The sequence below is a fragment of the Abramis brama genome, assembly GCF_963993115.1.
Source record: "Abramis brama genome assembly, chromosome: 22".
Classification (NCBI taxonomy): domain Eukaryota; kingdom Metazoa; phylum Chordata; class Actinopteri; order Cypriniformes; family Leuciscidae; genus Abramis; species Abramis brama.
The window spans coordinates 6,174,217-6,201,756 of NC_139984.1; the positions used below are offsets into that span (position 1 = coordinate 6,174,217).

Sequence of the window (27,540 nt, forward strand, 5' to 3'; positions counted from 1 at the left end):
GTAAGAACGAGCCTATGATTGAATCTGGAAATAAACAAAATAACTGAGAAAAATGAGAAACAGTCCTCAGATGCCATGCCCGTAATTTATAGCAATTTATTTAAAGTCTAGTATTAATTTGATCTCAGACGATTCATTAAAAGAAGTTATAACTCCACCAAGTTCGTGACATCATCAAACAACGTGGTTGAACGACCAATTTGCGACAATATGGTTTCGGGAAACAGACGTAACTAGCTAGTTGATTTCAACAGTGCATCGTACTACAGTAGTTAAGCAGAGAGTTGTGTCGTTGTAGGTGAAACGCAACCCATGATGTGTTCTTACGTTCAAAAACAACTATAAAGCAAAGTTAAGGTGTTTTTGAGGTGTGTCTTCTTTAAAACACTTTTTTTTTTGTACGAACACCCATGTATACTGTTGTGTGGAGCTAAGTGCTGCTCTCGGTGTAGACCAATATCCTAAAGGGAATGCGCCATGATGTATTTGATATGTCTCCGCATATTGGAGACTCCTATTATAAGACAATAGTCCGTCAGACTGTTGGAAGAAGCGGCAGAACTTCAGCCAGGAACGGTCCTCCTCAATACCATCTGCTTATGAAAGCACAGGCTCTTTTTGTCCTGAGCTAATCCCTGTTTTACAGACCTGACAGATGCTCAAATCCCTTGACCCAGGGTCCGGGGCTGAACCCTGTCTTGTTGGATCCCTCTTCTAATGTCTTCTACAGAGGTCCTTCAGGCTAAGATAAGCTCTAACCCAATACCCTACTTGTTACATACATGATGGATTCCTCTTGGTGTACTCAAGCACATCTGCGAAGGACATTTTCATGTTTGTCAACATCCTGACCTGTAAACCGACACCGACATTGTCAATGAAAGTTGCAAATTAGCGTCAAACCATGCAAGACAAATGCAATGGACGCAATGGTTATAAATAGCTTTTACAGGGTGAGGACGTTTCCTGATGTCAGAAATACACACCGAAATACAGGAGGAAACCACTGAATCTCGAGAGATAGTTGGGGATGTGATATGTGGTTTTAAGATGCAGCTGGTGAAGACTGGTTTCAAGATGCACATACAAAAAACGTCATCATGTACAGGCGAAACTCGAAAAATTAGAATATCGTGCAAAAGTTAATTTATTTCAGTAATTCAACTTAAAAGGTTAAACTAATATATTATATAGAAAATAACATGCATAACAAAATTATAACAAATAAAGGCTTGAAATATCTCACTTTGCATGTAATGAGCCTATATAATATATTAGTTTCACATTTTAAGTTGAATTGCTGAAATAAATGAACTTTTGCACGATATTCAAAATTTTCGAGTTTCACCTGTATAGAGTTGTATAAGGTTGTTTATTTTCCATGTTGTCCTAAAAGCAGTCATGAGCACATGCAGCTGGTCTTATAGATGAGGGTCGGTGGCTCCAGGAGGAAGTTGCTTTGGAGTATGTGGAAGGCGCAGGGTTTTTTTCACGTAAAGAAGAACTATGCTAAGTGGCTCGCATTGGTTTTTACACTGTGCATTACATCCATATTTTGGAGGTGTACAAGGGAAGCTTGTCACCATCAAATAAGCACCATAACGGATCATTTGTAAAGCCTCGGCAGACTCGTTTGGAGAGCGGTCTCATGTTTAATGAACATCTTACATGTGCATTCCCCCTGAAGCTGAGCTAATTAACCTTATTATTCAAAGGGCAGCATACATTTTCCCTCGCCAATCTCTTCGTTTATCTAATTAATCTACGTACGTTTTCTTTTTCTTGATCCAACAAATATTCCCTCAAGAGATTGCATTGACAAGAAAGCGAATTAGAAACTGGATTGTTGCGCAATCAGGACACACACAGGAACACAGCAATTGGCATCTCTCTGAAGGCAGTGTCTTATTAAGTTATGTTTTGCCATTTCACGTTTCTCTGTGGGGCTGCCCCAATTGCCAGACGCATTACCTATTCCAAAGGGAGCCATTCTCCATCCAGAAAACCCTTATTTCATTAGCCCAGAAAGGCCTGTAATGAGAATAGAGCTTTGTTTCACGTGCCTGGGCTTCTCTCTGCTTCCTGCTAGTGACAGCTGGATCTCACGGTTATGTGAGCCTGATATTTTACGTCTTTTCCGAAACTCTCTAAATAATTCCTACACAACATGCCAGAGCGACTGAAACTGTGCCAATGAGCTAAACTTTTATCTCTAACTCTGTGTCTTATGTGGGGAAATCTTTTTGCTGACATCATGCAAAGCCTATTTTGTACGTCACATAGTCCTGATTTTAAAAATAAATCCATCAGACAACACAATATAATGCACAGTATATGCATTACGTTCTCTACTTCATTATAAGTGCCACTATAGGGGGCATTGGCGTAAAGTTTCTACTTCTACGGAAAGTTTCTTTTTCTTTTTCTGTCAAGTCAAATATTGCAGCCTGTACCTGTGGCTGTATAAAGAAAAATAATTTATATTTGGGTTACAACACTAATAATCTGCAATTTTCAAAATTGTAAATAAAACAAAGATTTTTAGAGTACGTTCTACAAGAAAATACAATTTTAGTCTTTCTACATAAAAATGTCATGTTTAATTCAATGTGTTACTTGCCAATTCTTTGTAATAATTGTGAAAATTTAGTGAAAATTGTTTCAAATATTATTATTATTTCTCCCAGGGTAACAGTTTTAACATCAGGAGTGGGCCATTCAGAAGTTTTGCTAACTTGATTACCATGAAATCTAATTTGGATACATTAGGATCCAATATACAAATGGTAATAGACAGATGGGTTGCTTCAGAACAGCATGTATTACAAAAGATTGTGTCAGTAAAGAGATTTGTATTGCATTTTTACATTGCATTTTTTTATTTATTCAGTTCAGCATGTGACTCACTGTAAATAGCTTTCAGCACTGAAACTCATTTGCAGTTTAGCCCCTGTTTCTGCTATGCCTTATGAGTGCAGACTACTCTAGCCTGTTAATATGTGCACTGAAATGAATTACACGTCACTTACAGCACACACATGCTGCAGACACCCGTGTGAAACAGGCCTTAATCTATGGAGAGATGTCCCATTTTCATTTATTGCGAATTTAACCACATTATTTAAAGTATGCCACTGCCTGATCACACTTTACATTGTAGTGTCCATGTTGTAATTACACTCATAAGAAATTATCTGTGCGTTTTATTGCTTTTTCTGCACTGACTATGTGGCAAAAATCAGTGGAATTGTGTGGAATGGCTGCATTGTTGTTGATGTAAGACTTTCTGCGCCTTTTCAAGTGGTACTTAGGCATTCATTAGGTAAAACTCAGTCAAATAAGGCCTTCTTGACTTATTTGAAGAAAACCAGAAAATAAAATTAATTTGTAACACGGATAAATTATTTTTTATTTATATTATGTTTCTGTCTGAATGCTTGATTCTGATTGGCTGGAAGATGTGCATTAAAACTGTTTAATGCACAGGTAGTTCCAGTCAGTTTAATCATGTTCTATATTAATGCCTGCTTTCATTGAAGCGCACAGACATCACTCACACACAGAGATTGGAGATCGCCCTATGCCTTGTTTGTGAAACCAGAGGTTATTGTAATAAATTATAGTAATGTGTAATACTTATAGAATTCACATTGCAATGCAATTTTGATATTATGTTAATTAGTAGTATTTTTTTTGGCTAAACTACTAAATTGGGCTTCCAGCGAAGCAGTGTTTGTTACCTCACACTGCAGGATTGCAGAGCGGCAATCATAACTGCTCTGCTATCTGCAACCTGGATCAGCTTTATCTTAAGCAGACCCACGTGTTGGTCCGCTCTCTGATTGACAGCTTGTCACTCCTCCTTTGTGGTGATACCGAGCGCGCTCCGATAGCATCTCTCCCATTCAGCTCAGCACCTCTTTGATCCGCTGAGGGGCGTGGCCTAACCGGCTCCTCCCACTTCAGGTCTCTGCGGTTCAAGATGGTGGAGATAGAGACACAAAAACCCTGTGTGTTTGGTTTTACATTTCTGGAGAGGAAGACCGGTAATCTAAAGACACATGAAGTATTGATTTGGAAATCCTGTTTTATATTTTAAATTCCTTGTGGACACATTATTCCAGACTTTATGTAGTCAGAGATCAGGCAGCATATATCTAGACCCTCTTTGGACCAAATTGCTTATATATGTTTGCATTCATAAAGATTAAAGCCTACTCTGTTTGCATAAATATATATCTGATTGAAATGTCAATATGCAGCTTGATCTTGGGCTAAAAAAGGTATTTGCAATCAAATATGTGGAACACATTTTTACAAAAGTTATTCAGCCTTAAGATGCAGCATTTATACCCTCAAAGTAAGTCATCAAATGTGTTTTATTTAGCTGGTTCTGTGCACAATACACATTCTGCACTGAATACCACAACATATTGGAGCCCTTAATATTATGCAGATTCCGAAGTTCTGTGCCAAGTTTCCCGTTCCAAACCCGAATTATGCCTGGCATCAAAACATTCTCAATCCAAAAAGGCAGAAGATTCCAGTTTGTTTTCCAAGCTTTGATTCCAGTGGTGCAGAACGTTAAGAGTGATCGTGATGCCGTAATGTGCCTTGATCACCAATTAGACAGTTGGCACTCTTCCTCAGATGGAGATCTGTGGAGTTCTGTTAAAACCAACTGACTTGAACAATGACGTAACTGACTGTGTTACTAAAAAATACCCCAAAAAGAATCATGCCACTGCCACGTCATGGTCTTTGTTTACGAGTCTTACTTTTGGAAACGTATTCTAGCATCCAAGTAACTGAATTAAGTCACCAATATACTTCAAGCGAAATTTACGAACAAACTGGTGTGATGTCATTTCACAAAAAGAAAAAAAATCAGGCCACAATGAAATTCGTTTGGAGTTCGTTTTGGAAGTTCAAAACCACTTGCCAAAGCTCCAGCTGTTAAACACCTTCGAACCACCATTGGTCCATGATGATGATGATGTCATAGGTAGGTGTGGCTCTGCAGCCCCGCCTTTTTCGACATGGACATCTTCTCCAGTTCAAGTGTCTTTATACCAACACTGGCTTAGATGTAAGGGTCAGATGTTATGCAGTAGTATGACGGAACGAGTGACTAGCAGCGTTTCCATTACAGATTTGCACAAAACTTTTGCGATATTTTCTATATGTCGATAAAAAAAAAAATTGCGAAATGACGGCGTTTCCATTAACCAATGTTCTGCGACTAAACGTCATTTTATACTCTTGCGATAAGTCCTTCCAAAAATCGTGGCACAGATGCTGGTAGGTTTACGCATAGATATCATATATAAAGGCTAGATGTCTCGTGCGCGCTGCTGGCCAATGGAGGTCGACGTCCGCACGTGGCGGCCATCTTGCCACAGTGTGCTCGCTCACTCGTTTAATGGTGCATATACTTTTAAATAACCATAACTTGCTAAATTTTCTACCGATTTTCAAACGGTTTGGTTTGTTATAAACGTCAGAGATGTAGTTATGACACTACATACATACACTGCATACATAGGAATAATTATAACATACATGTTCAAGCATTCGGAATTATAGCCACGTTAATAACGTTTGTAAGAAACCAAACCGTTTGTAAATCCGTCAATATTTCAGCGAGATATGAGGATTTGTGTGCGTGCTGATCACTCACCTATTTCACAGCTTCACTGTGGTAAGATGGCCGAACGGTGATGCCGGAAGTGACTGCGCCATAAGACATCTAGCGTTTATATATGATATCTATGGGTTTACGTATATCTCAGCCACCACTAGCCATTATTTTTGATGGAAGGAGACATAGGCGTGTTATCCAACATTAATGGCGAGGAAAGCCCCTTATACTTGTGAGCAGCAAATATGAGGTGTTTCTCCCTCCTTCTGCTTCAAGCTCTTGATCAATTGTGGCATTTCTTTGTTGTTTAGAATCCAGTATTCCTGTAATACTTTATGAGTTTATCAAAGAACTCCGTCTGATCTTCTGTTCAAACATACCGTACCTTCTTTAAAGAATGATTGACTTTTACGAATGCCAGGTGATCTGTAAATGCGAAAAAACTTTTTTTGGGGGGCATATTTTCAATTTTCAATTCGCAATTTGAAGAGTAATGGAAACGCGACTAGTGCCGCCCCATCTCCTTATTGTCATCAGTAGCAGTCAACGGTGTCTTGTTAACAGCACCATGTCTGCGCCAAAGTGCTTTGAAATTGTAATATCTTGAAATTTGGTCACATGGTAGAGTAGTTCCTGAAGGATGTAGAATTGACTCTTTGATGCTCTTATAACATTTTGCTGTTATATTATATATCAGTGTGAAGTAAAATATGTGTCCTATTTTCTTCCTAATAATGATTTATTTGTTTGTACACATTAAGCAGATGTGTTTGGATGTCTATCAGTGAGCTGTTTTTTGAAAGTCTGTTGTTTGTCTGTCTTCAGGTGAGCGACCGTATCAGTGCCCATACTGTGACAAGGCCTTCAGCAAGAACGACGGCCTTAAAATGCACATACGTACACACACTCGGGTAAGACTACACACATACATGCACACATTTACTTACCAATGTACATCCACTTCTCCATCTCTCTTTCACTGATTTGTCCATTGCCTTTGCATTCCTCTGCTTGTGCATGTACGTGAAAGATCTTCTTAGCTCAAAAAAACATGCAATTTGAGTTGTGAAGCACAGCACTTTGTCTCACAATCTGGTGTTTTCAGTGTCTCGAATCTAATCAGTTTGGGTCACTTATAATGTGACAAATGTGGTAACCATCTTCCCAAATTCATTTTGAGAATCATTTAATTTGTTTAAAACCTGTTGTTTAAAACCAATAGAGAAGCTGTAATGTCTCCCTGTGGTTTTCCTTCAAAATAAAAGCGCTATGGTTTAACTTTTGAAAGCAAAGAAATTAAGATAGCCATAAATATTAGTATTGTAATTTTACTGTTGTTCTGTAAAATAAAATTATTGTTATTATTATTATTATTATTATTATTATTAGTAGTAGTAGTAGTAGTAGTATATTAAATAATCTTTTTTTTTTTACAGTACAGTAGTATTAATAATACAGTACAGGGTTTCATGAGGGATCTGCATGAGGTTTGTGTGTTGATGAAAAACTAATAATTGATAATGTAAAATTAAAATAAATAAACTTGGCTGCATGATATTCGCAATATAGTGTGATTATCAAATAAAAGGCAATTTAAATAAATATTTATATAGTCAGATGCGCAGCGTTTCAGAGTTAAGCATTGCAGCAGATTTCATTACTATAATTATCAAATATATATATATATATATATATATACAGTGAGGAAAATAAGTATTTGAACACCCTGCTATTTTGCAAGTTCTCCCATTTGGAAATCATGGAGGGGTCTGAAACTGTCATCGTAGGTGCATGTCCACTGTGAGAGACATAATCTAAAAAAAAAAAATCCAGAAATCACAATATATGATTTTTTAACTATTTATTTGTATGATACAGCTGCAGATAATTATTTGAACACCTGTCTATCAGCTAGAATTCTGACCCTCAAAGACCTGTTAGTCTGCCTTTAAAATGTCCACCTCCACTCCATTTATTATCCTAAATTAGATGCACCTGTTTGAGGTCGTTAGCTGCATAAAGACACCTGTCCACCCCATACAATCAGTAAGAATCCAACTACTAACATGGCCAAGACCAAAGAGCTGTCCAAAGACACTAGAGACAAAATTGTACACCTCCACAAGGCTGGAAAGGGCTACGGGGAAATTGCCAAGCAGCTTGGTGAAAAAAGGTCCACTGTTGGAGCAATCATTAGAAAATGGAAGAAGCTAAACATGACTGTCAATCTCCCTCGGACTGGGGCTCCATGCAAGATCTCACCTCGTGGGGTCTCAATGATCCTAAGAAAGGTGAGAAATCAGCCCAGAACTACACGGGAGGAGCTGGTTAATGACCTGAAAAGAGCTGGGACCACCGTTTCCAAGGTTACTGTTGGTAATACACTAAGACGTCATGGTTTGAAATCATGCATGGCACGGAAGGTTCCCCTGCTTAAACCAGCACATGTCAAGGCCCGCCTTAAGTTTGCCAATGACCATTTGGATGATCCAGAGGAGTCATGGGAGAAAGTCATGTCGTCAGATGAGACCAAAATAGAACTTTTTGGTCATAATTCCACTAAACGTGTTTGGAGGAAGAAGAATGATGAGTACCATCCCAAGAACACCATCCCTACTGTGAAGCATGGGGGTGGTAGCATCATGCTTTGGGGGTGTTTTTCTGCACATGGGACAGGGCAACTGCACTGTATTAAGGAGAGGATGACCGGGGCCATGTATTGCGAGATTTTGGGGAACAACCTCCTTCCCTCAGTTAGAGCATTGAAGATGGGTCGAGGCTGGGTCTTCCAACATGACAATGACCCGAAGCACACAGCCAGGATAACCAAGGAGTGGCTCTGTAAGAAGCATATCAAGGTTCTGGCGTGGCCTAGCCAGTCTCCAGACCTAAACCCAATAGAGAATCTTTGGAGGGAGCTCAAACTCCGTGTTTCTCAGCGACAGCCCAGAAACCTGACTGATCTAGAGAAGATCTGTGTGGAGGAGTGGGCCAAAATCCCTCCTGCAGTGTGTGCAAACCTGGTGAAAAACTACAGGAAACGTTTGACCTCTGTAATTGCAAACAAAGGCTACTGTACCAAATATTAACATTGATTTTCTCAGGTGTTCAAATACTTATTTGCAGCTGTATCATACAAATAAATAGTTAAAAAATCATACATTGTGATTTCTGGATTTTTTTATTTAGATTATGTCTCTCACAGTGGACATGCACCTACGATGACAATTTCAGACCCCTCCATGATTTCCAAGTGGGAGAACTTGCAAAATAGCAGGGTGTTCAAATACTTATTTTCCTCACTGTATATATATATATATATATATATATATATATATATATATATATATATATATATATTATTTTACAGTATTTTTTTAATTTACAACAGTAATAATTTGAGATAAAACATACTACTACTACTACTAAGGGGTTTAGCTGACAAAAGAGTTTGGGAACCCCTGCTATTTCAATAGCAATATATTTATATTGATTTTTTAAGTATATTTTAATAAACTAAATAATAATAATTAATGGATTCCTTAAAAATTATTTTGTGAATGTGGCCTGTGGTAAGTGCACACAAAGACGAAGATTCAAGTAGACAGTCTTTATTATCATCCAAAATACTGAGGAGGAACACAGGAGGTCAAGCAGGGATTAACGGTAACCACACAAATCATAAACAAAAACCCATAAGGGATTGAACATAACAGGGATACTATATAAGGCGAACATAATGAGAGACAGGTGCAATTCATAAGTAACCATAGAAACAAATAAGGACATAATCAGTAACCAGGGAAACCAAAACTAAACAGAGCAGGGAAACAGGAACTAAAGAAAACCAAACAATAGCAAAGAAAGAGTCCATAACGTGGCACTGAAGTGGAGAGTTTTTTTTTTTTAAACTTTATACTAAGAATATATACTAAACAAAACTATATACACAAAGATATTATATGATATTATACTAGGGAACTATAGTGAATTTATCTTTATATCCTTGTGTTAAAATCAAGTTTTGAAGTTGTGTTTAACAGTGGATATTTTTAACGTTCACAGCAGTGGGTCATTAGGAAACATCTCCTCACCACAGAACAAAACACAAGCAATACACTTACTTCAACATCTGCCTGAAAAGGCTACTACATAAACACCTGATCTGTGTGTGTGTGTGTGTGTGTGTGTGTCTGTGTGTGCGTGCGTGTGTTTCCAGACATGTCCAGGTGCATGACATAAAAGCAGCAACAGACACATGATTAAGCCCACATTACACCACTTATTTAACAGATGTGAGTTTTTGAAATATTTACATCCCTGTTATTACTGTAAAAGCCAAATGCTGATGATCCAAAATAAGGATGAGGGGTGATCAATAGACATTTGGTTCTGAAATGTCTCACATATTATAGCACAATTTTGGCACATCAGCGTGAAGAAAAAGTGGCACAATTGTCAGTATGTGAGTTCTTCAATGTGAATTGAAAGTGAGAAAGAGTTCATTGGTCAGTGCCAAGGCCATGACAGCCTCTGAAACTATGTAATGTTCGCAGAGGTTGTAATATCATCAACACAGCAGGGATTTGAGTCGGTATGGCTGTTAACATTTACCTGTAACCAAACACGTTTGCACACACCAACTCGATTTTCAAATTATTATGTAAATGAACCTACCAAAGATTGGGTGGAGAAATTTCATAGTGGAAGCTAAGAAACGCTTTGAATAGAATCTGCTATATAGCTAAATCATTTTTGGAATGATGGTTCTAAATCTGATGATGGATGGCATGGATGTTTATGACATCATTTCCTGAAAGAACTGTATCATTTCTCCCATCTTTACCCCAGTTATTGAGAATAGCAGTGTCTCTCAGATTTATAACACAGACAGAGTGGCAACATCAGTGTTAATCCAGGAAAACCTAAGAAAGCAGAGCAGACGCAGCACATCATTAGAGCGCTTTGCCAAATATGGACCGTGATCCTGTAATTCTGCAGCATAACATATGAGCTGTGGACTGACACAGCACAGAAACACAGCCATTAAGACATCGTATGAAAACAAAGCAATCGTGATGCGGTAATGAGAACAAGCAGTGACAGAACTGTGCTAATCCTCTTAAGTGACAGGTCTTTCTTTCCATTTAGGCCTGTATCACACAAATACTTGTGTTGGAATAGAGGGCTGCAGTCGTGACATCAAAACCTGGAAGATTTCAAGATCCTTCAAGATTTTCCTATGGGGTTTTATAATGGGGTTTTTCAATTTATGAGTAAAACAAAGCTTGTGGTAAACATAACTTAACGATACTTCTATACGATTTCGTACTTGTCGATTTTGTTCTACAACGTAAACTGTACATACTCCAAACTGTCTTACCTAGTTACTTGTTAAAAACATACGTTTTTTATTAAAAAAAAAACATAATAGCTTCAAAATTCACATTAATGCTGTAGAGCAAACCGTATATTTACCACAGACCTTATTTCACTCATAAAATGAAAAAAACTAAAACAATTGGAGAATCTCGAGGAAACCACTGGCGAATTACTCTTCCGGGTTTTGTCGTCACTCTAGAGCGATGCACCTCGTGTACTCAAAAGTCATTGCCAGTTTTTTTCTTAACAAACATGACTTTCTATGCAAATGAGGTTCATTATATGCTGTGCCAGATTCCCATGTTTTCAGCAGCCTTTTTCTTGTAGGGATTAAAAAAAAAAAGTTTGGTCACACTTTAGTTTAGGGTCCAATTCTCAATATTAACCATGACTTTTGCCTCAATAAACTCCTAATTACTGCTTATTAATAGTTAGTAAGGTAGTTGTTAAGTTTAGGTATTGGGTGGATTAAGGGATGTTGAATATGGTCATGCAGATGTCAATAAGACATTAATATGTGCTTTATAAGTACTAATAAACAATATATTCCTAGTTATGTGCATGCTAATAAGCAAGAGAATTGGACCCTAAACTAAAGTGTTACCAAATGTTTATTTTTTATAAGCTTTGAACCAGTGAATCAAAACATTAAATTAACGTGATACCAGACTTCATTCGCCCAATGGAAAGCATATTTGCACTGTCTGAATTGTTCCCCATCCCCTATATAGTGCACTATGTGCCATTCACTGTGTAGAAAATAGTAATTGTAGAACAAGTGACCAATTTCGACCACAGCTATTTATAATGTAAGGGGCGGAGCTTCAGATTCTAGAGAGTATTTGATTGGACAGAAAACCTGATGAGAGCACAGTAGCTAGGTGTCACTAGTGAGCAATGCTGAATGAAGCTTCGAGTAATGAACCTTCGGCTGAAGCAATGGGCTGCGAGGTCTCAGTGGTTCAGGAAGCCTCATTTTGCCATCACTAAATAAAAGGTTTATTTCTCTTCGAAATAGGAAATACAAAAGCCTGTCAATAATCCAGACAGGAACTCAAAACAAACTGAACAATTTCAGAGGAACTTCCAGAGTAGCGTCCTCAGTAGATTGACGCAACGTCTGAAGAGCCAGAACAAAGCAGTGTAGCACAGAGAGACAGGCTGAAGAGCCGGGAGGCTGGCGGCTCTCAGGGAGCACGTGAAGCAGGGCAGAGGAAAAGGCAATCCACGACAGGAGACAGGGAAAATCAGGAGGAGGTAGAGAAAATAAAACTCAAAAAATGGAACAAAAAACTGGCAAAGATCCAACACGGTAGAACACAAGACAAAGTGACTGGAACTATCACTCACACATAGCTCAAACAACGATCTGGCACAAGACAACACACACACGAGGAGACTAAATAGGAGATAGAAGGAATTAACTGATACTGGATCAGGTGAGGTGAGTCAAACAATAACGAGGTAATGAATGGGATAACAAGGGGGCGGGACGAGACACTGCAATGACAGTGAAGCACATGTTGAACTGTCAAAACGAACCCACATGCTCCAAACAAACACAAACACACAACAGAGACCGGGAAGGACGGACAGATCAGCCCAGAGACATGACAAATCATTGAACGGAAGTGAGAGACTGTAAGTTTTGTGTATATCTTCCAAATGCGAATTTTGTCATTGTTTTGGAGCGCACTAGCTTATAGATAGCCTTAGGCCTAACATATTCATACTAAAAGACAAAAAACTTAAATTTTCATTTCATGGGGACTTTTAGGGAACACTCCACCATTTTTTCATATTAAACTATGTTATTCCCTTAACTAAGACGAGCTTCATCTCTGTTTGGATCCTAATGAATGAACTGGGCTAAGCTAAGTGCTATCAAAGTGTCGTCGCGCGCCAGAGCGATTGAGTGCACGCACTGAGACGAGAGAGGTATGTATCAACTCATCTTAGTTAGGGGAATAACATAGTTTAATATGAAAAAAACGATGTAGTGTTCCTTTGAAGGATTAGTTCACCTCAAAATGAAAATTTCCAGATAATTTACTCACCCCAATGCCATCCAAGATGTCCATGTCTTTCTTTCTTCAGTGGAAAAGAAATTAAGTTTTTTGAGGAAAACATTTCAGGATTTTTCTCCACACAATGGACTTCAATGGCAACCAGAATGTTGAAGTTCAAATCAATGTCGTTTCAAAGGGCTCTGCACGATCCCAGCTGAGGAATGGGGTCTTATCTAGCGAAACGATTGGTCATTTTCAAAAAAAATAAAAAATAATATACTTTTTAACCACAATTGTTCGTCTTGTGCTGGTCTGCGACGCGCCACGCATTGCGTCATCACGTTGGAAAGGTCACAATACTTAAAATACTTTCAAAATACTTAATTTATTTTCCACTAAAGAAAAAAAGACATGAACATCTTGGATGGCATTGCATTGGGTGAGTAAATTATCAGGAAATTTTCATTTTGAGGTGAACTAATCCTTTAAAGTGAGCATGTGCGGTTCCCGGTTAGTGATATTTTGGTCTCGTTTTCAGCATAAAACATTTGGATTTGTTTCAGTTTATTGCGGGCTTGTTCTTGTTCGCCTGCTCTAGTAGACTAACAAAGCTGCAAAGCATTATGGGCCGTCCACTATTGCCCATCTGTCCTAATGTACGTATGTCATAGTCTGTGACTGTTGACCTTTGCATATTTGTGTGGGGGTCGTGTTGCTGATGGTCCCAGCTGACGGTTTTACTGCTGACCTGATTCAGCGAGGGAGCCTCACAGCAACACGCTGGATGTGTTATACTCTAGAATCGCCAAAACTCTCATCTTACACTCAATCTTTTCGCCTCTCTTACTCAAACACACGTGTCCACTCTGGCCCAGGCCCATATTGATTACGTCTCGCTCTGACAAACACACTCACACACTTGATCCTCGGCACCTTGCGTATCCTGTGTGGTGTGACCACACCTCGCCCTGCTCCATTTCCCAGGATCCTCTCTTCCTGTGAACACCCATTCCCGTGATAGCTGGGTGTCGGAGGTGTGAGTGGACTATCAATGTGTGCATGTTCACCACGCTGCTCAACACACACACACACACACACACACACGTTGGGTTTCCATGTTTTATAGACACAATGGTTTTTATACTGTACAAACTGTATATTCTCTCCCCTTACATTAACCCTACCCCTAAACCTACCCATCACACACACACACACACACACACACACACACACACACTAACCTAACAGAAAACCTTCTGCATTTTGTACATTTTCAAACAATATCACTCTGTATGATTTATAAGCTGTTTCCCACATGGGAACAAAAATGTCCTTGTGGGGAAATTCTGTCCCCATAGCATAGGGTTTACCAGGACACACACACACACACACACTCACACAATGGGTAAATCGTGAAAAAAAAGGACATCAAAAGAGTATTATTATGTCCAGGTGTGTTTTATTCGGTATGTGTGTATGTGTTTGTGGTGTGACAGGAGTGCTGTGTGTTTTAGTCTGTTATATAAGTAAATGTATGCGTGTGTCCATGTGAAATGAGTTCCAGGTGTGTAACACATGAAAGGCACTTCATTTGTTTATCCCAGTCCATCTTCAGTGTGTGTGTGTGTGTAATGGCGATCTCTAGTTTCTGTAAACATACAGATGTATGTTCATGCCTGAGGGATTATTCTCTCTCTCTGAATGTATCAGCTCTTCATTAGTCTCCTGAAAAACACACTAACTGTAGGAAAGTCCTACATCAGGAGTGTCCATTCCTCCTCAAAGAGACACCTGCCTGTTTTGAGTCCTTCAGGTGGAGTCTGAAATAGTCCGTAATAGTATGTCTCTCTCTCTCTCTCTCTCTCTCTCTCTCTCTCTCTAATAATATAAATATATATATATATTTATTTATTTTTTATTAATTTTTTTTCATTTTCAATTCAGTTGTATTTACACTGTAAAAACAATTCTTCAAAGTTGTAAATAGAAAAGAGATTATTGGAGTATGTTTTACAAGAAAACACTATTTGTATTTCTACTTAAAAATTTATGTAATTATTTGTGAAATGTACTTGCAAAGTAATCAAATCCTACATCAAATGTTATTGGTCCCAGTATAATTATTTTGTTTAGACTACTTGCATGTTATGTTTACGACTTGAATGTGTGAAATGTCGTAATATCGAACGCCCTATTCGGAGGAACGAGTTTGATACGTAGGCCAGTTTCATATGCTTTTACATTTTCACTTGCAGACAAAATCAGAAAGCTACAGAGCCCCGCACATGACATGCGAAAAAGAAAAAGATATTGTGGCCACAAATTAAGAATTTGTTCCCACTACTTGCACGTTTAATTAGTTTGTTTTAATATCGTTATATCTTTTTCTATATCTTTGTGTGTGTGTGTGTGTGTGTGTGTGTGTGTGTATGTGTGAGTATGTGCGCAAGTGTGTGTATGTGCGCAAGTGTGTGTGAGTGTGTCTGTGCATGCATGTGTGTACTTGTGTGTGTGTGTGCGAGTGTATATTGTGTGTCTGCGTGTATGTGTGCGTGCACGAGTGTGTGAGTGTGTGCGAGTGAGTGTGTGTGTGTGTGTGTGTGCAAGAGTGCGTGTGTGTGAGTGTGTGTGCATGTGTATGAATGTGCGAGTGAGTGAGTGTGTGTCTGCGTGTATGTGTGCGTGTTTGTGAGAGTGCATGTGTTTGTGTGCAAATGAGTGAGAGTGTGTGTTTGTATTTCTATGTGTGTGTGTTTTTCTCTGCATGTCATGTACGGAAGAAAAAACTGAAAATGTGGCCATGAAAAATTTGTCCCCACGATTTATTAATTAGTTCCCCCATTTAAGGTAAATAATCATAGCTACGTTGTACTTATTCGTTCCCATGATTCATTCATTTGTTTATGGACACGATTTAACTAAATTAAAATGAGGGAACCAATTAGTACAACATAGCCACGATTTAACTAAAAGCAGAAAATGAATAAATAAGTTAATAAGAAGGAAATCTAAATTTGTGGTCACGATATTTATATATAATTTTTATATATAATCCTTAGAGTCAGTGTTGCTGTCTGTCTGTCTGTCTGTCTGTCTGTCTGTCTGTCTGTCTGTCTGTCTGTCTGGTCAAGAAATACTGCAGTTTTCTGGAAAATCAACATACAAATTAATTAAAGCTGTCTCTACATATTAAATTAAGCAATTCAACAATTATGCACATCACCTTTAGTTATGAACTATTATTTCACTTTTGCCATGATTCTTTAATTGACAAGTTTCCCCACTGGTAATTACGACATTTGCTCTCATCTTATAATCACACAATAAGCAGTATTTCTGTCTGTTCCCGTTCTCTCTCTTCCAGGAGAAGCCGTATAAATGCAGCGAGTGCAACAAGGCCTTCAGTCAGAAGCGCGGTCTGGATGAACACATGCGCACACACACCGGAGAGAAGCCCTTCCAGTGCGACGTGAGTTACACACGCAAACCACATTGCATAATGTTGCATTCTGACACACAAACACAGGCTCTTTTTATGTCTGATTCTGGCTGACTATCACACAACCGCTCTCGACACACCGCAGCCACATCCCAGTGGAAGAGCTGAGAGAGAGCAGTGGCTTGTGGGTAATGTGTGACGTTCAGCGGGGTTCAGTCTAAGACCGCTGGAAGAGCTAAAGCCGGGCTTGAGTTTAACCCCGCGGCCCACGCTGAGTCCACATAATCAGCACCGTGACGCGCATCAGACCACGAAGCAGAACGCCCCACATAAACCCAAGCTGTCTGTCTGCATCTGTGTGTGTGTGTGTGTGTGTGTGTGTGTGAGGGTGTTACTGTGGTGTTAAAGCCGCAGTGGAAGGACGTTCTGCCAGGCGGACACAAGGACGAAACCGCCCTGCACAAACTGACCCATCTCTGACCTTTCAGCTCCTTTAGACACACACAATCAGACCGGCCTCACTCCAAAACACACCAGTTGTGAGCTCCTCTTATCATGGGTCTGTCCCTGAAAAGACGTTTGTGTCCATTCTGCGTCATTGTCTCGGTTTCTTAGGATGGCGAACGTGATTTCACCAAGTGCAACATGTTCCTGGATCCACATCTTTGTAGATCCTGGAACAACATTCCAATCAACCAATCAGATTTGAGGGACACGTTTACAGTTTATGTCTAGTTTAGGCTTAGAACCAGGGTTATGTGCTTCCACATCAGTGTTATTCACCTACCATTTCCCTCTGATTTTAGGGATAAGTTATAGGTAGGGTTAGGTTTAGAGGTAGGGATTGGGTTAGGACTAAACTTTCAGACAGGAATGTTCCAAAATACGATGATCCAGGAACACGTCTGACTTGGCAAAATCACGGTGACCTTCTTGGGACACATGCACACTGTCCTCTGTTTCTCAGTCCAGCCAAATGATTCATTCATCATTTACTCACCCTCATGTCCTTCCTGAATGAAAGGAGACATTTTGAATAAAGTACATGCCACTTTTTTCCATGCAATTACAATAAATGAAGACTGTAGCTTTCAAGATTCAAAGAGGCTCCACAAACAAGCACCTTAAAAGTGGTTCAGATTAATCAAGTTCCAAGTCTTCCTAAGTCTTATGGTGGGGTTGTGTGAGGAACGGACCTAAAATCTGCACTGATAATCTTCTTAAGATCGAGTCTTTAGAACTAGTCTGACCAACTAGCAGTTAGTTAGGGCTAATCAGTCTTACTTTTAGATTTAAATCAAAAGACCAATACCTTTTAATGTAACGGAGTTAAAAAAATATGTGACCAATCTTGAAGAAAATATTAGATGATCTAATCTAAGCATTTATGCAACTGACCACTGATCTTATTGAGCTTTATTCACTAGGATCCAAATAAGTCCCACACTGGTGAACTAGGTTTTTTGAGTTTCTCTCTTCCGCCTGTTATCTCCTCTGACATGATATTGTGTGGCAGTAGAAGCTACACCAGGGTCAGGCGTCGCCCGCTCACCCGGACTATCCTGCCTTCTCAGTCAAGATGAATGTGAAAATGGATTTTAATGATAAAATACACTGACCGGCCAAAAACAAACGCTTATGAGTCTATGATTGGATCATTATTGCAGTGATTATTATGTTTCTATCATGTTATATGTTTGGCAACAGTTCTTCTAACCCTAATTGATGGAGTGTGTAGCTTATCATTTCTTAAACAACCATGTAGGAAGACACATCATGGCCATATTCCAGGATGACGATGTCAAGATTCATCAGGCTCAAACTCTGTAAGAATGGTTGGGAGGAGCATGAAGAATCATTTTCACACATGAATTGGCACATCTTGAGTCAAGATCTTAAACTCATTGAAAGTCTGTGGGATGTGCTGGAGGAGACTTTACAGAGTGCTGGACTCTTGCATTGTCTAGACAAGATCTTGACCAAAAATTGATGCACCTCTTAATAGAAATAAATGTTGTGATGTTATTTCCATCAAAACTGAGGTTCATCAGTTGTTGGTCTTTGCATTACTTCATCATTTCATAGAGTGGTGCAGGTATGACACACTTTGTAGGCCAAAACGTGGAAACGAGTTAGCATTTTAACACTTCTGGTTCTATCGTCCCCAAGTCAATGTGTTTTTTGAATGGGGTTTTGGTTGAATGACTAAAATAAGGTCTGTGGGGAACACAAGCTCAAGACACTTTCACGTTTTATTCTACGACGTAAAATACATCAGTATTACCCCACTCGTGATGTGTTTGAAGCTGTTACGTATCTTGAAAAAGCCGGTTGCTAACAAGTGGCTAATGGGACTACAGAGACCATAGAGGAGATTAAACGTCATCACGCTGAACATGTAAACCCAGTCCGCTTTTACAGCCTCATTATGCTTATAATTGTGCTCTTATAAACTATTCTAACTCAAACATTCTGGGAAAATGTTTTTAGATAAGAACTGAATGAGTTGTGGGAAGCTTAGTGATGGTGACGTTGAATTCGTGGGACTGTGGTGTGGTTTGTTTATAGCCTTTAGCTTTTTACTTATGATGATTTAATTAGGCTTCAAAATTCATCAAAGTTGTGTTCATCTGTGATAATTATCTTGATGGACAAAACATGCAAGTATCATAAACTTTTGTTGATCACAGAGCTTGTTTTTAGCGGTAACCCAAAAGCCTATTTGAAAATCCTATTGGGTTTTTTCTCGAAGGAACCAGCGTGATGCTAAGTGCCGATTGGCTTACAAAGTGACGTCATACCTGCACCACTCTTATTACTTCAGAAGCCCCTCTTCAGTGCTCTGCTCTTCAGCTACTCACTGCATCGTCTTCATTTTTCAGTTTTTTTGACATTTGGTAGTCAGCATTAAGGTGCAATACTGCCACCTACTTGGCTGGAGTGTCGATCAGATTTTTACGATGTTATTGGATGGGAAACATAAAAGTAGGGCTGGGACAATAAATCGATGCATTGCGATTCGTGGATCAATTCCAATTTTTCCGGAATGCATCGATTCTGAGCTTAGTTTTTTAACAGCAGATGGCGCTCTAGGCTAGTTTTGACCACATACTCAAATGCTCACGAAGAAGAGCGCTAAAGAGGTATTGGAAGCCAGCAGAGTACGTCTGTTTCTAAAGCACGCAGTGCCATCTGCTGTTAAAAACTAAACTCAGAATCGAATCGAGAGAGAATCGCAATGCATTCAAAAATAATTGGAATCGATAGTCTACGATTCCATAGGCCTACTGTAACAAATGTACTAGTCAATGTCAGTTAATGCACATAACATTAACTAATGGGAGCTTATTGTAAAGTTTTACCATCGTATGTTTAATATTAATATCAGTGTTTAATTTTTTAAATATTAGCACTATAGTGCATCGCATTAGTGCCCAGTGCAAAACTTGCCACCATGATTCCAGGGTGTTTTGGCTGGTTGCCAGGGTGTTGCTATGCAGTTACTAAGGTGTTCTAAATTGTTGTTGTTGTTGTTTTTGTCACAGTGCTAAGTTTTTGCTCTTTTTTTTATTACATCTATCAGATGAAAATTGTAAATATGATCACTTACAGTAGAATTAGCTCACCTGACCTCAAAAAGCTGCATGATTTGACTGTGCTACAGACGGGAATGATTGTTTGCTCATCATTCGCTTGTTGAGGAGAAGTGTGCTGTTACTATTCTTCAACTGTAGACTTACAATTTAATGCTTTATTATTGTTCTCTTTTAGGCAATGCGTGAATCAGAAACCGATATATAGATAAAAGCAGTTTCTTCTCAGTCTGAAACGCTTTGCCAACAGTGAACACACTCTGCAGGAGACTCTTGAGGAATCTAAACACACACACACACACACTCTCTCTCTCACACACAGAGCGGTCTCTTCACGTACATTTCACCGATGTAAATGAGAAACATCCCCCGTGTATTTATTTGATTTTAGTGGCAAGCTGCAAGCATGTCTGTCTAAGTTTTGACTGTTTTAAAGACCATAAGAGAATGAAATTGGCTGTTTCCTCGTTTTTTCTCTCCGCATTTGACGTGACAAGTCTTTTGAGCCTGGACTGATTTGGTCTGAAATCTGGCGCTCTGATGATGGTTGTTAGAATGACTTCCATTAATGGTGGCAAATTATTCCGGCACTTCTTTCATGCGCAGAATTTTTGAAGTGCAATGTGCCAGAAACCATCTATACTCCGAATTTATTTATTGACTCACTTTCTCTGAGTGTTTGACTGCTTTTGAAGTGGTTTGTGGGGTGGTCATGTCTGTCTTTCACGGCTCCTGTTGAAGTTAAAGAAAAGGATCTTTGTGGTGTTATTTTGTGAAATGTCAAAACGATGATTTGAACATTTTGAAACACTTTAGCGTTTATCACGGCACTTCTGCTCTAAAGGAACTTTATTGGCTTTGATGTTGTTATTCTGCTGGGTTTCCATACACACAAAAACAGAATCCCTTGTGAAAAATACATCTGTCTACTCCATTTATGTTTTGATCATCGTTCTGAACTTTTAATTTGACATTATTGAGAAGGGCACTTTTTAAAAAAGTGGGTTAAGAAACTCTTTAAGTACACTTTAGTAGTTTATTAATATTATTATCTGTAAGTACAGTTTTTTAACTATACTTTTAAGATTTGGAGTACACTTAAAAAGTGCACTTTCGATACATTTAAGCACACTTCTTTATCAGAAGAGATAGATCAAGTCCTGACTTCTGATTAGTCGATACAGTGTTTCAGTTGGACTTAAATAGTTACAACTTTGAAGTAAAGGACCATTCAAACTTGTCATACATAAATCACACAGAATGTATTTAAACAAGCTTGTTCTCATTAAAATATAAGGACACTGGGGTTCTAGCACTTGTCGATGCTTTGGGTGTTTGCTTGTTCTTTATGCTCACTACAGCATGAACATTTCTCTTTCCCTAAACTGCATTCCAGTGTATTTGTGCTTATTTTTTTATTATTTTTGTTGTATGGTGTCCTGCAATAGCTGTTGTGTAATGGAATTAAATAAATGTGACAGTAAAGTGAAACTTGAGCGTGTTGTGTTCACAAAGATCTTTACAAGTGAACCACACTGCGTGTGCTGTGGACATCTGAGAGGGTCTGGGTTTGTTTAGAGCGTTCACACACACGTGCCAGAACTCATGCTCCGAGACCCCTGAAATGAATGCAAGTGTTGGCCAGAAGCTGACTGAAGTTGGCAAAAAAACTTTAGGTTTTTAACACTGTTCATGACAATGCAAGCAATATATATCTATATACCTAAAGACGATGGGCATCTCAGGAACCGCACTCCAATGGTTCAGGTCTTACCTCTCAGGTAGGTCCATCAGGGTGTAGTGGAGGGGTGAGGTGTCTAAGGCCTCGTTTACACTGCAGGTCTTGATGGCCAATTCTGATTTGTTACCTTTATCCGATTTTTTTGACCATCCGTTTACACGTTCTTTCAACTGTGACCCATATCCGATTCATGTGTTTACACTTGCCATACTATCTGAAACATTGTGCATGCTTAAAGGGTTAAATTCTCTTGCACAGATGGACGGACGCGAAATATGCTTGATGCTAGCTCTGCGATTTATGCGAAGTTCGCCAAACATCACCATGATTTTGAGGCGAAGGAGGACGAAAAGAGCCACCATTGCACATATGATTCAGTTATTGTGTGTGAGAGAGATCTCAGGACTGGTGGGAGCATATTGTGTTTAAATATTGGCTTTAACGAGGAGCAGTGGGTCCGACATTTTGTTGTGTCAACGTTTGTCCACATTCCTCTCCAACGACGACACAACGTTTCGTCGGGCCATCCGTCCCTTTGCAGAAGCGCGTTGGGGGTTCTCTCGTCATTAAACCGCAGAGACGTTGCCTAATGCCTCAGACAATCCGATCTGCCTGTTTACATGACAGTCGCATTGGCACATATCCGATTTATTTCCACATATGAATGAGGCCTGAAACCGATCTCGAAATATCCGAATGCATGCATTTTTTTCCTGTTTACACTGTCATAGAACACATCGGATCTGTGTCACATGAGCAAAAAATCGGAATTGGGCACATTTCACTGACAGTGTAAACGAGGCCTAAGTCGCAACATCTAGATACCGGGGTGCCTCAGGGCTCAGTGCTTGGACCACTGCTCTTCTCCATCTATACGTCATCACTAGGATCTATCATTGAGAAACATGGATTTTTAACACTGTTCATGACAATGAAAATGCAAGCAATATATATATCTGTGGAGATTTGCATACGAGATGGGCTGTATGAACAAAATCTTGTATGACAGTTTGATTAATTTCATTCCATGTCACAGGAAAAATATATTACAGTGTAGTTATTTTTATCTGAAAACCCAAAATGATTTATAAATTATACACTACCATTTAAAAGTTTGGGGTTAGTAGGATTTTTTTATTACTTTTACTTTTATTCAGCAAGTATGCATTAAATTGATCAAAAGTGACAGTAATTGACATTTATAATGCTACAAAAGATTTCTATTTCAAATAACTGCTGTTCTTTTGAACTTTCTATTCATAACATAAAGATTTCTGGAGGATCATGTGACACTGAAGACTGGAGTAATGACGCTGAAAATTCAGCTTCACAGGAATAAATTACATTTTACAATATATTCACATAGAAAATAGCTATTTTAAATTGTAATAATATTTCACAATATTACTAATAACATGATACAAATCCAGTCAATTACTTCCTCATTTCAAATATTTACTTCTAACTGAAATCTACAAAGACTGCGATTCAGATTTCCAGAGTATTCTATAGTTTTCTTGCCATGGAGGTTTAGCAGAATCTCTAGCGGTTTACACATTTCTACCGCCACATGGCCAGCATACAGACATCCTGACATCCTGTGCCCACAGCCATTAATATCTGCAGTTCATGTGAGAGACTGAGACTAATAATTCGTCTATCAAGGCGGTAAATGTATTTTCATGCTGTTTAAATAAAAAAAATACATTCATTTTATGAAGAAAGTGACAGCTGCAATATCTCTCACTGTCTCTTCATGGAGATAAAGAATATTGAGTGTTCTTGAGGAGATAAAGTCGATTAATCATGTGAAATGGATTTGTGTGTGTGTGTATGTGTGTGTATCATGGCACCAGGCCGCTGCTTTGACTGCAGGATTTAACTAAATATGATTTACTGCTCGGTTTGGCTTCAGTTTGCTAACTGGCTGTTTTTGAGTGTCTGTTTTGTTGGCAGCATTGTTTCCAATGGTCCGTGTGTGTGTGTGTGTGTGTGTGTTAGGGTCTCAACCAATAACATATGGCATAGTTAGAAGATTTCACCCTGGCTCGCAGTTCTTTGGTTGTGTTTTTATTCATTCAGTTATTGGTTGTTTGTGTGTCTGGTCTGATGTATTGAGTGTTGCTTTCACATCCTCTCTGCGGTCACAGGGCATGAAGTCATACTAACACACAAAACATTACAGAATGAAGTCTGTAAACAAGCGCTGCTTCACTAAATATCAATTCCAAAATAAAAACCTTCCTCTTATGGGTCTTTTTTTATGGGTTATGTAACGTAGATCCACTTATGGCTACTAGACTAATTTATTATGTCCTGTCCTGGAAAAAAGTCTACAAAGGTCACAGCCACAATGTAGGTTTGCCAGGCCATTGCTTATGCAGTGGCTAAAGTGTTTCTTTAGCATGTTGCAAGTTGGTTTCTGGATGGTTTCTAAGGTGTTCTGGGGTGCGTTTCCCATACAACAACGTAACTCATTACTTAACCACCATAATAAAATGCATCGTTGTAGAAATAACTAGCCAGTCAGAACTGCTTCATCATTTCACCCACATCAAACTGCAAAGTGCTATGTTATTTTTTTTAAACTAATTTGTCTGCCAGATGAAAATTGTAAGTCGCTTAAAAATAATTGACCATACCGGCAAGCGGTTTGGAAAATGAATGGATGGCTTAGAAAAATAACTGACCATAGTATAAACAGTCCATGGCGAGTTTAAATAGTAACATTTTTGAAACCGGTTATTCAATGAGAAAAAACAAACAAACAAACAAAATTGTAGGGGAGAATTGATTTTATGCATTTTGAATGTATTAGATAGTAAAGAGTGGGTGTTACATACCATAATGTAGCCAGACATTTTTCACATTCAATATTATCCAATACCCACATGAGCCTGAGGGACGTAATGTCAGACCATTTTTAATGAAAAATTCAGCAAAAAAAACACATTAATTTTCTTTAGAACGTGCACCGATGAATCCTGGACGGCAAGACCAAGAACGTTTAAAGAAAATCTCTATTTACTCTCCAAGAATCAATTTCATGTTGACTTCAAACTGGGATAAAGATATTAACAACATCATGTTTTCTTAAAGGTTGTGTTTGTGTGTTTCTAGGTGTGTGACCTGTCCTTTAGTTTGAAGAAGATGTTGATCAGACACAAACTGACCCATAATCCCAACAGACCCATGGCTGAATGCTCCCTGTGCCACAAGAAGTTCACCCGCAACGACTACCTCAAAGTCCATATGGAGAACGTCCACGGAGAGACAGAGGGATAGACAATCATACACTACACCTATACATATACACATATTCACACAAGCCGTATAAAACCACGTATACAGAGGTATACAACACACAAGGGTATATTTGAGTGGCCACACTCATTCCAATGATCTGCCCTATCTACATGTACAGAACCAGTTCATTTCCTTCTGACACATCATCACAAGACTGATCAGTGTGATTAAATGACATTTAATCATGACTGCAAATCAGATTTAGATTGGAGGGAAGCATGAAAATGTGCAATTGTATAGAGCTTCATGAACAAAGTATATCCATCATATTGATCCTTTTTCAATAGATGTTTGTCCGTTTGTATGTCAACATCAGTCGTTTCAGATTTCTCACAATTGTTGAACGATGTCGCGTGACCAAAGAACATGATGTGCCAATTTTCTACAACCTTGTTGAGAGTAAAGTTTGTTGATCTCAAATGTTGTTTGCGTTTAACTGTATTATTCAATATTTGTCATTTTATATTTTCAGCATTCAGGTTCACATAAGGTTTGTGTTTGATTGTCAGATTAAAATCTTGCGACTTTTAAGTTGGAAAGTTTGGATTTCATTTGGATGAATGAACGATTGAATCGTTGATATCACTAATCTGGTCGGTCTGTTTTTTGGGATTTTAGGTAAATACTCATTTTTCCGTCCTGTCCTGTCCATCTGCAGGATACATGTTGCAGTGCTCTATGGGATACAGTCGACAGTGCTTCTCCCTTGATCACATTGGCTTTAGTTAATTATAAACATTTGGATCTTGGAAACGGTTGGTGTCTGAGGAATCGGATGTGCTTTGATACTTGATTAGACATGCTTGGTTGATGATTGTTTTCTAAAGCTGGTAAGCATTGGTTGGAGCATAATTAAAGCCTCCGTGTGGCTTTGGACAGAAAAGTAATTACTCATTAAGTCTGAGATCCATAGCTAAATGCACAAATTCTACTTCTGATCTCTAGGAACAACACTTTTACCCCTTATGCCCGGTACACACTGTATGATTTTGGGCCGTCCCAGATGAAAATTGAGCAATCGTGTTGATTTCTGTGGCTGTGGCTCTACGCTGTACAGTGAGAGAGGATCAAAGACGGTCATTGGTCTTGAGACCAAATTTTGTCTGCGATCATTTTCTGACAGTGTCGTAGATTTATCATGATCATCTCATAATGTGTTTGATGCTACGATCTACTGTACGTCTACTGACTAGCCAACAAAATTGCAACATGAAATGGCTGATCAAGACGACATGGTGCTAAAACTTAAAACTACTTTCCTCAAGCTCCATTTGCAAGATTTGCATGCCAAGTTGGCCTCTTTTCCATGACTGCGTCAATATTCTTTTCTCTAAAATCAGAGGGCTCTCATTGGTTTATTGGAATGACCAACAAAAGATGTTACTCCAGAAACATGACATTTTAATGAGGCCAAATACTGAAGCAGTTGTAGAAATCTGTCTGTTTCAGTCTGTCTTTCTATCTCAGACGTTTTCACATTAAATTCTAGAGTCATCAGTTAAGGCCCGTTCACACCAAGAACAATAACTAAAATAACTATATTAGTGTCCACACCAGCGGACAGTATCGTTCTGTTTTGTTGTCTGCCTCTTTAAATGCTGGAGCTCTTTAAAGCAGGATGGATTCTGATTGGCTGTCAATGTTTTTGTCGTTCATCAGCTGGAAAATAAAAATCGTTCTGAAAGTTATTCCGACGATATTGTTTCTCTGTGCCGTTATCGTTATAGTTGTGGTGTGGCTATATCTTTATCGTTATCATCCTGGGTGTGAACTGGTGACAAGTCTTTTAACTCAGGTTGAATATTAAACTTCTGAGCTGTTTAATTCAGACTGAGCTTAAGAACTTAAGTATTAAGTCTTCTTTGATTTCCAGATTATTGGTCTTTCATTTTAGGTACAGACTAATTTTCTTTAAGCAAGTGGGAGTGATTTCTTGTTGGATAAAAAGTGTCGAACTCGAAATGGTCTTTATCTCAGTCATTATATATATATATGCTCTCTTTTCAAATCATATCTTCTCACTTTTCTGGGCCAGGAGTGTAAGAGTTAATCAAACTATAGGCTGAAATATTACAAATATTCTTTGCACACAATCCTACATCTCTCGTGTCTCGTTTTCTCCTCTGTTCCTTTCTTTTTTTCAGTTTATTTCTACTTTCTATCCTCTTTCCTCCTCACTTGTTTCTCACTTTTTTCTAGCATAAAAAAATCATAAGTGCCAACTAAAGATTTTTAGAAAACATCTGGATCATGGTAACACTTCTAGTAACATCCACCAGTGTTGTAGTCGAGACGAGCTCAATTTGAGTCGAAACATGAGTAGGTTGTGCCCGAGCCAAGACTGATACCAGAAGAGGGTCGAGTCCAATTCCAGACCAAGTCCAAATGTCCCCGAGTCTGTGACAAGACTCAACGTGAACAGTGACATC

At 38.7% G+C, this 27,540-nt stretch overlaps 1 protein-coding gene across 2 annotated transcripts in view; it reads left to right on the forward strand.

Annotated features, from left to right (window-relative positions):
- The window catches only part of prdm5 (PR domain containing 5), a 73,971-nt gene extending 48,329 nt beyond the window's left edge, over positions 1–25,642 (forward strand). For both annotated transcript variants that reach the window (XM_084099687.1, XM_084099688.1), the window contains 3 exons: positions 6,467–6,552; positions 16,397–16,501; positions 24,926–25,642. In XM_084099687.1, coding sequence (XP_083955813.1) covers positions 6,467–6,552; positions 16,397–16,501; positions 24,926–25,090 — 356 coding nt within the window. In that variant the 3' untranslated portion in view covers positions 25,091–25,642. The remainder of the gene's footprint in view (positions 1–6,466; positions 6,553–16,396; positions 16,502–24,925) is intronic.
- Positions 25,643–27,540: the final 1,898 nt, after the last annotated feature.